Source organism: Marasmius oreades, chromosome 10 (genome assembly GCF_018924745.1).
Source record: "Marasmius oreades isolate 03SP1 chromosome 10, whole genome shotgun sequence".
Taxonomy (NCBI): Eukaryota; Fungi; Basidiomycota; class Agaricomycetes; order Agaricales; family Marasmiaceae; genus Marasmius; species Marasmius oreades.
In genome coordinates, this window is record NC_057332.1 from 1,922,954 (window position 1) to 1,938,499 (window position 15,546).

Genomic DNA, 15,546 nt, shown 5'->3' on the forward strand with positions numbered 1-15,546 from the left:
GTGCGCCGCCCCTCCAATCTCTTGTACACGAACCAGCATGCACAAAGAGAACTAGACGGGGAAAGTGATGGGAGGACTCACCTCTGGCGACCACCGCTTAAAACTTCCACCACGCCTTGCCGTCGTTGCACTTGAACTTTCTCGCCTTCTCGCTCTTCGCCTGCATGCCCTCCATTTTCCACCACGCTTCACCGTCATTGCACTTGAACTTTCTGGTCGTCTCGCTCTTTACCTGCGCGACCTGCGAAGCAGCGGCACCGGTCCACCACGCCTCACCTTTCTCCGACTTCCTGTATTCAGTCTGGATGGCCAATATTAATTAGTATCAGATCGGCAAAGGAGTGCGATGACAACTTACCGCCTTGCTCTCGGCTTCGAGAGACTCGATCAATTTGCTCCATCCATTTGAGAGCATAAGCGATTCGCCTTGGTCCTCATCTACTAAACGAACGCTCAGAGGAACTTTAGGAAATTGGTTAATAATGGAGCTCAAGCTATCATCCTCCGACTCGCTCTTCGGTACAGCTGGGAACTGATCGAGGATCGATGAGAGGTCGTCGTCGTCCTCTTCTTCGGTGTCAGCTTCGGAAGAGTTGAAGTACTGGTCGACAATGAAGTTGACGTCCATGGAATCCTCTTCGTCGTACTCGCTGTCGCTATCAGAATCGCTTTCGCTGAAAACATTGTTGTCAGAATCGGAGTCGGATTCGCTATCCGCAAAGTCAAACTCGTCGTCGTAGACGTAGTCATCATTGAGGTAGGTCATCTGAGACAATGTTCAGGTCAACATTGAAAGAGGACGACGAGGAGGACGAAGACTTACCACGGCACCCTCTTCGTCTGGGGTGGTGATCATGAGGATCGGAACGTCGAGTGTAAGCTCATCCTTGAGGTAGGCGATGCTAGAATAGGAGGTTAGTGGTACCGCGACCTCATCAACAACGTCGGCGGGACGGAAAAAGGAGCAGTTATAGCTGGGGCTAGCAGAAAGCATGATGGTAATAGGTAGGTAGGGTGGGTAGGGTAGGTGGGTTATAGCGCGAAAGTGCAAAAATATGCTAGGGGGTTGTACAGAAGTACGAAGTATCAAGCTAAGTTGCAAGAAACTTGGGGAAAAGGGGGCATTCCAGAGGGCAGGTTGATATAGGCTGGAAGTCATTTGGCTTTGTTTGGTCTATTAGGAATCATGCGCACAGACCACCTAAGGAGTCATCCATGGTCTCAGTTATTCCGCCGACACAGAGGGAAAGAGGAAAGAGGATGGCAAGATGGAAGTTGAGAGCAGGACGCGTCCCGAGACGCGTAAACAACAGTAAATCAAATCATATCCGCTGTGTGGCGTCGCTGCCGTCATGTGTCCAAGGCGAAGGCCAAGCCGTATACGTCACTGACGCCCACATGTGGGAAAGCGGTGAGTCGTGACCGAGCGAATCCTTGTTCTCTTACCGATAGGATTCTCTTAGACAGTGGCGACAAGCTCTACGTCGCAATGAACAACAATCATTCAAAGCACCACGCTTTACTCCTCCCAAATTCAAAGACCTCCTTCGTTTGATTATTTCTACTGCGGTCAGCTCATACAGACCGACCAAAAAAAGAGCCTGAAAACTCTGGGTTGCGTTCGACAAAGACAGGGGTTAACTCCAGAAATGGATCGTTCGACAATCGAAAAAGCGTTGAATGTTGGAGGGTGGAGTTTGATGTGGTTGCACAGAAAGATATGAAGACGAAAAGCAAATCAAGGAGACCAAAGAAGCGGGCCGAAGAGGAGACAAGAAGCGACGGAGAAACAAAAGGGCACTTAAGCGTACTTCTGATGATTCGGTCTCTGACTGAGGACGAAGGTGTTTCCTTTGAGCAAGTCGAATTTCCCTGTTTACGAACTTTCAGCCATACTTACTCGATCTAGGCCTATCTCATGAAGTTGGATTTACTCTTGGATAATGTGGACTTTCTAGAGACTGGAGACTTTCTGGCCACAATGACAACCATGATACCAATATTTGAAGAACATCCACGAGGGAGAAAGAGATCTTTGACCCGCCTGAACCTGATTAGCGTGTTTACAGTGTTAACGTCATACAAGATGATAAAGGCGAGTTTAGTTTGTCCTTCTTCACCTTTCCTTATTTGCTGAACTGATTTGTACAGATGGGCATATAGTTTTATCGGATCCGAGTTCGATGCACAAGCCTGAAGGGAGTCTCGTGGTTTATAACTGGGAGGGCATGCTAGGATGGCGCAGGAAGATGGAAATCGAGCGGAAACAGTAGTGAAAAGGAGAAGTGAGTAGATCGTTCCATAGCCTGAATCGCCACCATGACTGAAAGGAAATCAAAGCGCTGCCCTGTACCGTTATCGATTTCCGGAATTCGGATTCTAACCCCTGATATCTATGAACGTGAACGTCCAAACAGAAGTCGTCACTCGAAATTGGCAAATGCTTCGAGCCAGAGATCACCTCAGGAGTTGCAAGGAAGTGAGTCACGAGGAGTATCATCGCCGTCTCGAACTTCTTCGACGGGTCATCTGAGGGGTGAACGTTGAACGTTAGGTTCGGTAATGGTGGCTCAGATGCGATCTCATTCGCCTCCAGCTCACCGATGCACGACTCCAGTCTCCTATAGACTCAAAGTCGTGCAACCTCGTTGCTCTCGTTAACCACCGACTACACGGATCTGGAACTCCCGTCCCTATCTGATTCGTTTTTCCTTCTGCCTTTTTCTTCCAGCTGCTAAAGAAATGGGCTAACCTTCCGAGAGTAATACTAGCCAACTTCGGGTAAGCATCTGAACGGGTATCCTTAACTAGCGCGTCTTGACAGACCCACAGAGGCCACTGTCGGTTGTACATCTCGACGGGTTTCTCTTAACGACCGGAAAGAAAATATCGGAAAGCCGCTTGAATCCTGCCAGTGGCTACGGCGCCTACACCGTTGATCCCAAACTATATCGGGTATACCAGAAGTGACGAAGAAGGTGTTCGTGGTGTCTGAGGGGAAACGGGGCTACAGGACTGGTGACCTTGTCAGGACTCAGAATGATGCCTGTGGGTCGAAACGCAAATCAAGTCGCGAGGGGTTCGTATCGAGTCCGAAGGCATTTCCAACGTTCTCCGTTCTGCTGTCGACGCCGAAGTGGATGCTGCGACAATGATAGCTACGCACCCGGAGATTTCGGCGGCGTCGAGTGAATTGTTGGTCTCGATTGTGGCCATCCATGATTCATCGATCACTTTCCAACGATGACGAACGAAGGTCCCACCCCGCGATTTTGACGGATGAGATGATTGTGAAGAAGATGAAAGACAAGTCGGAAAAAGAGTTATCGGTGTATATGGAACCGAGTTATATCATTCCGTTGGGTTGGCTTCCGTTGAACTTGAACGGAAAGGTTGAGAGCAAGGTGCTCATGACTCCGTTTAGGCATATGGGAATGGTGAAAATTGAAGTGCCAGGGGACGGTGGTCTGGATAGGGCCGCAATGGAGACAGAGTTTCACATCATGGAAATAATCTGAAGGGTTACCAGCGATGACCGTAGAACTGAGTAGCACATCATCAAACAAATCTATTCGAGTGTGGCTTCGATCCGTTGAAATGCTTTGACGGGGGAGCTAAGGAAGGTGTTTGCGATCGGAGTCAATGGACGCCTAGAGGCGTCTCTGCATGAGCAACGATGACACGAATGCCCAGCAGGAAAGCAAGCGTTGATTAATGATTCCTGCCTTCTGTTTCTGTGGCTATGTTTCAACTTGGTGAGGGTATATATACCTCAGCCTTGCAGACATACATAGTCATCCACACATTCCTCTACGGAATATTCTTCCTCCTCAACCTGGCCTCTGTTTGGTTCGTATGGTTTCCCCTGCAACGCAGAGCTGAACGTGGTGTTGCGGCGCTTAAGAGCCTATGTTTATTGGGGCCGTCATTCTTTTCGCGACCGTAACTGCAGTACTACCTTCTATAGATATGAGTCCATATTAACGTAGAAACATACACTAGGTATCTACATACCACAATTGGAAGGGAGGAAGTGTACAGAACGAGTCCAATCAGTGAAAGAGGTTGAAGAGCATGATGACGCGCGATCTCGGGACCTAGTACTCGGCTCGCGCAAGCTGCCAAACACAGTACTTAAATGATTGACTCATGAATTCATACATACCCCATGGCATTCATGTTGATTTCGGTTCGCACCCGCAACTTAAGCTTCAAGTCTATAAGATATTTATCAAAACGGCCATTGAGTCCCCGCTGGTTAACAAGCTTCGGAGTCTTGCCTTAGCCTAGCCATCGTCGACTTTTAATCTTTAAAGTCTCGCAACATCGTCGAAAAAGAGCACTCGCCGATTATCAACGGCTCTTTGTTGGGAGAGTGCAATGCAAAGTTTTCATCAGGGCGGGATATTACAGGTGGTAATGAAGACCACGATGGAGAGGTACGTTTCGCTCGTGCAGAGAACTTTCTGAATACTCAGAGAGAATAGGCATTTCCTACTCGATACGGCCCTCATTCCAGCATACTCCAGTATCGTTTCAATCGTTCTCTTACCAATCATGGCCTATTGGAAGGCACGAAAACAAAAGAACAGACCTGAACGCCTCGAAAAGTACGGAGGGATCGTCAAATTGTGGCTTGAATGGCTTCGAGTCGTTCTCTCGGTGGTGCTCGTGTGCCTTGCTTCTGCGAAGAACCTCAGTTTTAACGTCCCGGACCTTCATATTGTGGGAATATCCCCGACTTGACGCGTTTTTTTTTTCGAACTGAACCGCGCCTAGATGTACATTCTCCTGCTTTCAGTGATGGCTGTCGCCTCGCCGCAATGGAATGCACTGGTCACGAAGCATGTCGACATTTTGCTTTTAGTGACCGTGATGGTCTACACATACCGGGATGTTTTCCCACTGGCAACGTTTACTCTGGAACCACAAGACAGGGCGGAAGGACCCCTGCTGTGGTGGAAGATTGGGGTAGTCGCCGTAGCGTCCGCCTTACCTCTCGTTATGACGCGTCGGTACACGCCTGTAGACCCCAACGTATGTCCTCTTCAATACGAAAGGCTTTGGGTTCTGACTGTTTTGTAGAATCCGTCGGATGAGCCTAATCCAGAGCAGACGGCGAGCCCGATAAGCATGCTCTTTTTCTTCTTCATAGATCCTGTTATTTTTGCGGCGTCTCGTGTCTCTCATCTCCCAGCCGACCAATTGCCACCTTTGGCTGATTATGATGCTGCAAAGCATCTGCGCGAGAAGATTCGTGAGGTTCGTATTCATCCGTTTTCTATTTCTGGTGATATCATTCATGGGAGGTTATTAGCACGTACCTAGCTTCAACCCACCAGATGAGATAACCTCAGGCAACAAACCAAGGCACATCTTCTGGAGTCTTCTCAAGCTAGGCGGGTCGGACTGTATTGGAATGCTCATCACTGCTGCACTCAAATCACTCGCAAAGTTCGTTGTACCGCTTGCCCTGAATCACCTTCTGAGGTTCGTCACTTTAAATATCCGTTTGCTTGTTCGTTTCTAACTCGAAGCTTGATTCCTCGAAGATTCCTCGAAAATGACGGAGAGCCAGGTCCGATCCGTCCATGGTTTTGGATTGCTATGCTTTTCATTGGTAAGCCCTTCTGGCTAGCCTGCTGGTCTCGTTCCTAAGTGCAATATAGGCCCCACTGTTGCATCCACCTCGGTGGAGAGGTACATGTTTCTATCGGTTCGTTCTCGCATATTATGTTTCATGACCTCTTGTGACATATTTGTTCTAGGACCGCCTCCTCACCCGTATCGAAAGCGTCATTTGTCAAGCAGTATTCTCCCATGCCTTGCGGATGCGGATGAAATCGGAGGTGTCCAGAACCGAAACAGAGGGGTCAACGTCGGAGCAACCAGGAAAACCTTCCACCTCGCTCGTCGGAAAGATCAACAACTTGGTCACTACCGACGTGAACAACCTTCTAGATGCGCATCTCATAATCTTCATGTCTATGTCGATACCTTTGCAACTAGGCGTCAGCCTGTTGTTCCTGTACAGCAATCTCGGATGGAGGTGTGTGTCGGTTTCTGGAGTGCCCACCACCCTGTTTCTGAATTTCCCCCCAGCGCACTCGTTTCGTTCGGCGTGACGCTTTTATTCTTACCTATCCCTGGATTCCTCGCAAATATGATGCAGAAAATTCAAAGGGAGAGGATGAAGAGGACTGATGAACGGATTCAGCTGGTCACCGAGAGTCAGTTTCCCGTGATCCTGACATCCATATTCGCTGACACCGTTCCTACATCCAGCTACAAAAGTCATTCGAATGGTCAAGCTTTTTGGCTGGGAAGCCAAAATGAGCGAAAGGATCGCCGAAAAGAGAGCGGAAGAGCTGAAGTGGATAAAGAGACACCGCTACGTGCAGGTTATCGCGAAGGTTGTGAAGTGAGTAAACAGCTCATTGTCAGGTCGTTCAGTAGACTTGCTAACTCCTCCTCCGCACAGCTTTCTGATTCCAGTGGTCACGATGATGTCGTGTTATTTTACCTTGTACGTCCATGCGTCTTACTCTTTCTTGCTGCCTCCAGTTCTAACGATTCTCTTTTGTTTTTGCAGCGTTCGTTTCCCGCTCTTTGTGTATCCATCTGCAGTACCTGATTGTCCCCGCTGTAGACCGTAATCATGAAGGGAGACCTCAAACCCTCCATCGTGTTCAGTTCAATAACCATATTCGACACCCTCAGGACTCAGTGTGAACTCGTCGTGAGGACTCTTGGCAACTCCGTCGTCGCAAAGGTGTCGTTAGAGAGGATCAATGATTTTTTGACAGAGGTTCGTGTGTCGCTTTCACTACTTTCTTATCCTGAATAACCTTGTTTTGTAGACCGAACTTCTAGACCATTTCGACCCGACACCCAAGTCCTACCCAAATACTCAACCTCCCCAAGATGACATAGCGATCCATGAAGCCCTGTTCACTTGGTCCACGGAAGTTCAACCGAGTGGCAGCCCCTCCTCTGACAGACGTTTCGTACTCGCGGTCGATCAAGAGACACTTACATTCAAGCAAAATGGTTTCAACTTGATTGTCGGGCCCACCGGCTCCGGGAAGACGTCCTTGCTTATGGCCTTGCTCGGTGAGTTCTGGTTTTGCTGCAATCTCGTCTGGAGAATCAAGAGCTAAATCGTGTTGTGATTCAGGTGAGATGCATTATATACCTGTAGCGCAAGACTCGTATGTGAGCTTGCCCCGAGCCGGTGGTGTCGCTTATGCAGCACAGGAAGCGTGGGTTTTGAACGAGACGATACGGGTGCGTGGCAACTCTGATACATAGATCTATATTGCGAATCTCCGATCCTGATCCCTTAGGAAAACATCATCTTCGGAAGCGCCTTCGATTCCGCTCGATACAAGAAGGTCTTGCACCAGTGTGCACTCAATAGGGATCTCACTCTGTTTGAGGCGGGAGATCAGACTGAGGTTGGTGAGAAAGGTATTACGCTTTCGGGTGGGCAGAAGGCCAGAATCACACTTGCGAGAGCCGTGTACTCGGAAGCGGAGGTACTTTTATTGGATGATGTGCTTGCTGCGCTTGAGTAAGTTTTTCTTTTCTGTTTCTATCTCCCCGAATAGAGCCAGAGCTAATGTTTCTTGTTTTGGGACAGTGTCCATACCGCGAAGTGGATAGTTGAGAAGTGTTTCAAAGGTGATCTGATCAAGGGGAGGACGGTTCTGCTCGTTGTGAGTTTCTCGTTGGAAGCCCATTTTCTTCCGCGAGAGTTTACTTTGTCTTTCAGACACACAATATCCTCCTTGTTGCACCCCTCACCGACTTTGCCGTCTCGGTCAAGGATGGAAAGATTACGTCTCAAGGGGCCCTGGATGCCGCTTTGAACACAGTCGAAGCTCTAGCTGACGAAGGGCAAGAACAAGTAGGGGAATTGAAGGACGGACTTGAAGAGCAAGTGGCTGAGACGGACGGGCCCGATAATAAACCTGAAGCTACGGCGAAAGGGCAGTTGATCGTTGCGGAAGAAGTTCAGATTGGAAGGGTCGGCGCTTCAGCTGGTGTGTCTCGTAGCTTTCTGTTTTGTTTTACTTATCTGACAACGATCCTATTGCAGCCAAACTGTACGCTTCCGCCTTCGGTGGCAGCCATCCGCTCGGTACTATTAGCACATACCTCGCCGGGCTCCTGGCGATGGGGGCGTTGGATGTTGGACAGACGTGGTACCTGGGCTATTGGGCTCAGCAGTATGAGGTGATGCCTATCTCGGATGTTCCTGTCTTCAGGTGCGTCTCTTTGCAAGCTTACGTCTATCGCGATTCTGAGTGGTTCCATGAAGGCATTTGGGCACCTATGGTATGATATTGTTGAGTCGACCGTGGTATGTACTGACAAAGATTTGAAGGGCTTCTACTATTGGCTGCGGCTGTGGTAACTGCCGCCACGTACACTTTCTTCGCTCTTTCCGCCGTTCGAGCATCCAGGACGATACACATGCGTCTGATTCAGTCCATTCTCACTACCACCCTTAGGTCCGTTACATGTTACGTTCGTTGGATGAAACTTATCTGTTCATGGTAGATGGCTAGATACCACGCCCGTATCTCGGATCATTGCTCGCTGCACTGGAGATGTCAATGCAGGTCGGTTGCATCCCGGGCTCCTCTTATTCCGATGAAAACTGACAGCGACACAGTGGACATGCAGATACCGAATTATATTGAGCACTTCGCCACTTTAGCGTTGAAGATGTTCACTCAACTGGTGGCCCTTGTGTTTTACAACCGGACCTTCATTCTTCCTGCTTTGGTGTTGATGGTGATAGGCAAATGGCTTGGGGATGTATGGGCAAGGGCAGTGAGGTGTATCCGCAGGGAACAGTGAGTCGCGGCCTTCTGTGTCGTTGGTCAGAATGCTCATCGTTGCGCTTCGAAGGTCGAACTCCAAGGCGCCAGTTCTTGCTCAGTATGTGCTCGTTTCCCGAAGCTTCCAGGTCTTGTTATACTCAACTCGAATCTCAACAGATTCGATGGCGCAATCTCTGGGATCGGTCTGTCGATTGGGGTCTTTTGTTTTCTACAATCAACTCTGACGACGCCTTCTATTGTAGTCTCCATTCGTGCCTACGGCGTACAAGAATCAGTCGAGGCGGAACTTCGCCGCCGTGTAGACGAGAACGTCAGGACTACTCGAGCTCTCTTTAGTGCTGAGCGATGGATGCCTTTGCGAGTAGACGTTCTGGGGGCACTATTTTCTTCCAGCCTCGCTGCGTACTTGGTCTACTCGCGAAGGGTGGATGCGTCGACCGCTGGCTTCTCCCTTAATATGGCTGGTATGTGGCTACTGTTGTTTCGTTCATGAATGTAGCAGATCAAGCCCGCATATAGTCAGCCTCAGTGGGGCTATCCTCTACCTCCTCTTTTCCCTTACCGATCTAGAGATCCAAGGTGAGCGGTTCCTCTTCCCCTTTGGGTGCCGTCGAATCTCAAATCAACTTTACATGGTGTAGCCAATAGGTATAATTGCAGCGCCGTCATGATAGACACTCAAAGCAAAGGCTAATTAGCGAAATAGTCTAGAGCGGATTGACGGCTACCTCAATATCGAGAGGGAACCCGGCGCATCATCAACCATCGAACCTCCGGCATATTGGCCCGCGAGCGGAGAACTCAGAGTGGAGAATCTCTCTGCACGGTACAGCACGGGTGGTCCAAAGGTTTTACAAGACCTCAGCTTCCAGGTGAAGTCTGGCGAACGAATTGGAGTCGGTGAGTGTGATTCGACTGCTACCTCTCTTTGTATTTGACTCAACGTGAACGTTTGAACTCTCGCCAGTTGGTCGCACTGGCTCCGGGAAGGTAAAATCCCCCGCATGTGTGGTTCTGTTTCTTGAGGTCATTTGAATCACCCATCTCCAGAGCTCACTCACATTGTCACTTTTGCGATGTATCCATACCGAGGGCAACGTTTACTACGACGGACTGGATACAAGTGCTATCAACCTCGATGCTTTGAGGTCTAACATCACAATCATACCTCAAATGGTGCGTGGTCCGAACGCACCGTCACATATAATACCTACCTAATGTTGTGAACCGCAGCCAGAGCTTCTTAGTGGCACCCTACGTCAAAATCTCGACCCATTCGGCCAGCATGACGATGCAGCTCTCAACGACGTCTTGCGCGCTTCTGGATTCTTGGATCTCCAAGACCAAGACGCTAAAGCCGACAAGCTGACCCTAGATTCGAGCGTCTCCAGTGGTGGAAGTAATCTCTCGGTAGGGGAACGTCAGATTCTCGCTCTCGCGAGAGCGATCCTCCGAAAGAGCAAACTGTTGATCCTTGATGAAGGTTTGTTATCCCTTCTAGTTTCCTCGAGATCTTACTGACGTTCAAATGGTGATTGCTAGCTACTTCTGCCATTGGTATGTTTTACATCTTCCATCTACGGCTGGGGTCTGATTCCACGTTATATCAAGATTACGCTACAGACACGATTATTCAAAAATCACTGCGTACCGAAGTGGGTTCAGACACAACTGTGATAACAATAGCACATCGACTACAGACAATCATGGATGCGGATCGGATTGTGAGTTTTTGCCACTATAGAAGTGCCTTCTGGTACTAAACTTGTTGTCAATCTTTACAGATGGTGCTTGATGCCGGTCGAATTGTGAGTTGATGTTGCTTGCGAGCACATGGTTTGATTCTGATTTTGTGATTGATTCTTGAGGTTGAATTTGACACACCGGGGGAGCTTCTGACTTGTGAGGGAGGGTTTCTGAAGGCTCTCGTTCAAGAGTCAGCGGACAAGGATGTCCTGCGTGAGATGGCCGACAAGGGAACAAGTCGGGAGCGTGAGTTATAGTTGCAGGTGTTCTGTAAGTATCTGCACAAGGCACAGCATACCGGTCAAATCATAGAGTATTATCTGGTGTCAGTGACAGTTGTGTCAGGGCGAGCGTGTATCAGAGGCAGCCCACTGCGCGCTGGGGATTCTTGGGAACAACAGGTTGGAATGATCCAAAGATGATCCGATCGACAGTTGAAGTTGAAAATTGAAGGTTCAAGTTAACTGGTAATGTAGGGCCAGACCCCTATGAGGGGCGTACGACCCCAGAGCGAGCTCACCCCTCTTTGGAGGCGGCCACGGTAGACTACGGGGAGTACAGCGGCGGCGTACTACTGATCTACACATCAAGACTATGCATATTATATAGTTAGTGTACCGTAGGACTGAAGAAACATCCGTATCTCATGTGATGCGAAATGCTCCACGTCGCAATCGTTGTTGTCATCCCCACTGTCACCAGCATTGTCTTTTTTTTTTGTGGAGCGATTGGGGTGGATGTTGGTCAACGCACTCGTCAAGCCCACCAAGACCAACATTGTCTTCACACCAAAAACCCTTCCACAGGTTTACGCTGCCATAGCGCCAGTACTTGATGTACGAATTTCGCTGTAGGCGCGACCAAGTGCCACCACGAGTAAATGCATTCCTTCAAAAACTCGAAAGCCTCATTTTCAGCAAGTAGCAATTTGGGGGAGGCAAAGACATCATAAAATTGAACGCGTAATGCTGATAGCTCGTCATCTGCAGGGCACATCAGCATATCATACTCAGGAGTCTCGTACTGGCAGGCCCAACAAGTTAATTATTTTGATTACCTAGTGAATTAACATTAATTAGCCAAAGCTGCATCTTCGAGATGAAACCGGCGCACTGCTCGACTCTTATCCTCGGGAACTCTAATCGACCACTGAAGCACCCATCCTTTGTCTTTTCGGGCGTCGCGAAGTTCAGTGTACTTGACCATGCGGCTCTGATAACCTATCTCTTCCTCATCCCATCCGGTGGCCTCCACAATCAATGACTTGAATTCCGAGGCTGTAAAACGTGCGCCTTTCCCACTCGGCTGGCGATACACCTCCGTATTCTCATCTTCGATTAAGCCGACTTGGCGTCCCCATATGCAGCCACCCGGCTTTGCGAGGAAAGCCATGATACGGAAGAACTGGAGTTGCCGCGTCGCTTCAAAAAGATGGATGACGTTCGCTGAGTGCACGAAATCAAATCCTGATTCCAAGCCTGGGTTGAATCTGCAAAAGTCCTTCGACAATACGTCCGCCTCTCGAAATTCGAAAGGCGATTTCGAGTATTCGTTGTACATCATCACGCCAAGATCGAAATATCCTGAAAATTTCAATGTTCTCAAAATCAGTCCACGTGGAAGGAGTGCGAAGAGGTCTTCAACCCCACCTTTCTCTAAATCAATACCAAGGACGTTCTGTTATGCTCACCCATGAGCCAACCACGTACATCAAGACACGAAATGAATAACGTTACCTCGGCCTCAAATCCGTCGAAAATAAGTTTCCGAATGTCGCTGCCCATGCAACATCCGACATCTACAAGCCTCTTCGGCGTCGGTCCTGGCTTGCGCGCCTCTTCCAGAACGGATTCGTAGAGGAAATGGTGGTCAATGCGTGGCTCGGCGAAGATAGATTCCCGTATACACGTATGCGGCGCAATCTATAAGTATCTCAGGATATCGAAAAAAGTGACAAAAATGAGCGATCTAGCCTCGTACCTTCATTCCTAGTTCTCGTGCTTTGCCTATCCTTCTGATCACTGCTCCTTCTCCCTCTTCTTTATCCTTCGAGAAACGTCGGTGTACTTGAAGTGTCTCCTCGAAGCGTCTCAGAAACACCGTCTCGGGCTCCAACCACCCTTCCTTGACCGTCTGGTTCAGGAAACCCTCGAGAAGCATGGTGAGAGACTCCTCATCGAGGACCGGCCCTCCTTGATGCAAGGTCACCCATCCTTTTGAATCCTCAGCATCGTTGGCAATCGCGTACAACCCATCCCATCCAAAGAACGACCTGAATGCCAGTTTGATGTCGTGCATCAAAGTCATTCCTACTGCGCAATTCAAGTAGAATACATCAGCAGGTAACTTTGAAAAGTTCCGCGTCAGGAGGGCGTTGGTGAAAAGTGCCGCCGAAAGCAGCTCGATAGACGCTTCAACTTCGTCTGGTCCCTCGGCCGCCAAACGGTCAAGTAGTGGACGCAAGACGCATTCCAATTTGATGAAGGCAAGGGCTCGGTCAATGAGACTGAACTGAATGGCATAATCGATGGTTATGCCAGTCTCTCCGACCTTCCACTGAATGTCGTATTTACCCGCGTTGTTCCCCGGCAGGAGAATATCTTTGTACAAGACGCCAAAGAATCCATCGAGGTACAGAGGTTTTGCTTGATCGAGGATTGGGTGGTGGAAGCCAGCGACCTCGTAGTCAATGAATCGAAGCCTTTCCTCAGACATATCCGTCACCAGAAGGTTACCTCCATGACCATCACCGAGCCCGAATGCCGTGGGAGCTTTATGAAGATGGCGTCCAGCAGGATCTAGGATGGCTTCCGCCCTTCTGAACTGGGATTCTAGACTTGGGTATTCCGTCCCGTTGACGACCACAGGTGAGGCCATCAATTCATCAAGCGCCAAGGATTTACCACCCCCCGTCTGTAGGAAGCTCGCATCTCCTCCTCCATAGAATTCTTGCATTCGTCGATTGGAATGCAACCGATCATAGTAGAAACGATGAATATCCTGTCCAGCCTGTACCTCAGGATCCGTAGAGAAGGTGCTGAGCTGTGCAGCTACGACGTGCCGTGAACGAACAAGTTCTATGCTCACGAGCGACTGGAACACTTCCTTCTTCGCGCCTCTGGTATTGTTCAGTTTCAACCGAATGTCGCTCAGAGATTGACCGTGGAACCTATCGTAGAGGATGATTCCCTGAGCACCGTCGTACCCACACAACTGCTGAATGAGATGGGGAGAAAAGTGCTTCTGGATGGTGGGGAGAATGGAGAATTCAGCGGCCACTCCTGGTCCAGACTTGACGAATACTTCGCGCCACTTTTTATCACCTTCGCCGGCGGAGCGCACACTCGTGAGGTACCCTGTGGAGTTTGAAGAGAAGGGGGATGGTGGGATGGGATCCATCGAACCTGCCTTGAGTGTGTAGTCGGTCGTTGAGAGTGGAGGCCCTTCCAGCGGATATCCGAGTCCGACAGGGGTAGCTGGAATCGAGCTTGGGCGACCAAGGAAGTATACACCAGTGTACAAGGCATCGCTTTGGTCGGTGCCGAGCCTGGAGATGCGCGGTTCCCAGGGAGTTGTCACTTGTAGCTCGTTAAGCAATCTGACTTTGAGACGTTGAACTTGGTTCCCATGGACTTCAGAACTGATCATATTCTCCGACAACTGGTGGCGATATGCTTCGGAGAACTTGTCTGACGCGTGCAAGGAGCTGATAAAGCTTTCGATATTGACGCTGGGACTTTTGGAGAGGAGCAACCATTTGGACGTGAGTTGGGAGGCAATCAATCTGAATAGATTCTCGTGGGGGGCGTATACAGGGACCGCCGTCAATAGCAAATCACAGGTAACACCAGGAAGACTAGCAGGGACGTGAACAGGATCAGAGTCGGGTACGTCGTTCGTCATAAAGTCCACGTCTTCGAGGATACATAAATCAGTCGATATTGACTGCGGCTGATACAGATTCAATGTTCTCCCTCTGCGGAAATAATGGACGCGTCGGCTCGAGAGAACGCCCAATCGACACGACCTGGGCGAGGAGGACGTCGAGAGGAGGCCTTCCATACTCCAGATCTTTATCGTTCGTTTCGCGCCATCTTTTCCTAAGCCAGAGAAACGGAGGACGTCCCATGCCTTGTCGCTAGGGCAAGAGTCGAATCCCTAGAAGAGGGTGGTGAGTATCAAAGTGTTTATACAGTGCCGCCCTGTGGCGTGTGACATACCTCCCAAGACGCGCACTCCTCTCTCGCAATCCATAATAGTTCACAAAGTCGTTGGCGATGAGTCGTTACGATGTTGACTATTTCCTCCCGTCGCGTAACGATGCCGATACCGTCCCAATCAGTGAGGGGACTAGGAGGGGAAGAGCTGACAGCGCGGCTGCCGCCCAAGGAAATGAGTAAAAACCCGAGGGGGGAGGGGTCAACAGAAGGATTAAGGTAGCTGGAAGTATGAATGTTTTTGGAGGACTGAAAGGTGTTCATAGTGCGTTGAAACTCGTTGGGGACTGGGAGCGGTCGAGCTTTAAATGGATGCTTCAAGTTGGCGGCGCTTATTGTGGTGCTTGTTTTAATACAGTGACGTTTCGCCACAGTTCGGTACAGTTTTGGCTCGACGTCTGAAAGTCAATAGCAGGAAATAATGTCGTAGCTATTGCGTATCTGTTTGTGAAGGACCCGAAATTGATGCTACATTTAAGCAGTCAAAGTGGACCGTTTCGGATCCCAGCCGAATCAGCACAATGCAAAGGCGGAAACACTCAACTATACACTAGTACTCAGATTCTAGCGCGAGAACTTGGATTGCAATGGTGCTGGAAATCGTGATTGTTTGCGAAAAAAACGGTCTTCCCGATTCCCTGCCCCAAAAGAGTTATTGTCCATACGAGTCCATTGGTGGAAACAGGAATGAGATGAGAATATTGGGTGCGATGACCGCGACATACAGGCGG

General features: G+C 49.5%; 3 protein-coding genes across 4 annotated transcripts; 1 reads left to right on the forward strand and 2 right to left on the reverse strand.

Moving 5' to 3' along the window:
• Window positions 1–97: 97 nt before the first annotated feature.
• Window positions 98–994, reverse strand: E1B28_002660 (uncharacterized protein; the record flags this gene model as incomplete). Its single annotated transcript, XM_043159594.1, has 3 exons — window positions 98–301; window positions 359–766; window positions 824–994. The coding sequence occupies 3 exons, from the start codon at window positions 992–994 to the stop codon at window positions 98–100; spliced, it is 783 nt and encodes a 260-aa protein (XP_043003197.1).
• Window positions 995–4,431: 3,437 nt separating this feature from the next.
• On the forward strand, window positions 4,432–10,855 carry E1B28_002661 (uncharacterized protein; the record flags this gene model as incomplete). Its single annotated transcript, XM_043159595.1, has 36 exons — window positions 4,432–4,439; window positions 4,488–4,725; window positions 4,780–5,037; window positions 5,086–5,262; window positions 5,318–5,490; window positions 5,553–5,620; window positions 5,670–5,716; window positions 5,769–6,049; window positions 6,103–6,230; window positions 6,286–6,421; window positions 6,482–6,526; window positions 6,593–6,611; window positions 6,650–6,808; window positions 6,861–7,113; window positions 7,178–7,287; window positions 7,347–7,573; window positions 7,643–7,718; window positions 7,775–8,045; window positions 8,102–8,270; window positions 8,324–8,340; window positions 8,390–8,516; window positions 8,566–8,627; window positions 8,681–8,864; window positions 8,920–8,949; window positions 9,009–9,034; window positions 9,095–9,316; window positions 9,372–9,431; window positions 9,494–9,500; window positions 9,559–9,752; window positions 9,820–9,842; window positions 9,903–10,028; window positions 10,086–10,335; window positions 10,395–10,409; window positions 10,464–10,576; window positions 10,637–10,660; window positions 10,721–10,855. The coding sequence occupies 36 exons, from the start codon at window positions 4,432–4,434 to the stop codon at window positions 10,853–10,855; spliced, it is 4,458 nt and encodes a 1,485-aa protein (XP_043003198.1).
• Window positions 10,856–11,317: 462 nt separating this feature from the next.
• On the reverse strand, window positions 11,318–15,539 carry E1B28_002662 (uncharacterized protein). 2 transcript variants are annotated; one of them, XM_043159597.1, is made up of 7 exons: window positions 15,360–15,539; window positions 14,819–15,283; window positions 12,579–14,756; window positions 12,335–12,520; window positions 12,248–12,275; window positions 11,656–12,181; window positions 11,318–11,581 (listed from the first exon to the last, which is right to left on the reverse strand). In XM_043159597.1, exons 2-6 carry the CDS (start codon window positions 15,077–15,079, stop codon window positions 11,670–11,672), a joined length of 3,165 nt encoding a protein of 1,054 aa, XP_043003200.1. In that variant the 5' UTR covers window positions 15,080–15,283; window positions 15,360–15,539; the 3' UTR covers window positions 11,318–11,581; window positions 11,656–11,669. The 2 variants fall into 2 exon arrangements, with proteins under 2 accessions (XP_043003200.1, XP_043003199.1); XM_043159596.1 differs by having other exon boundaries at window positions 11,470–11,655; window positions 11,712–12,181.
• Window positions 15,540–15,546: the final 7 nt, after the last annotated feature.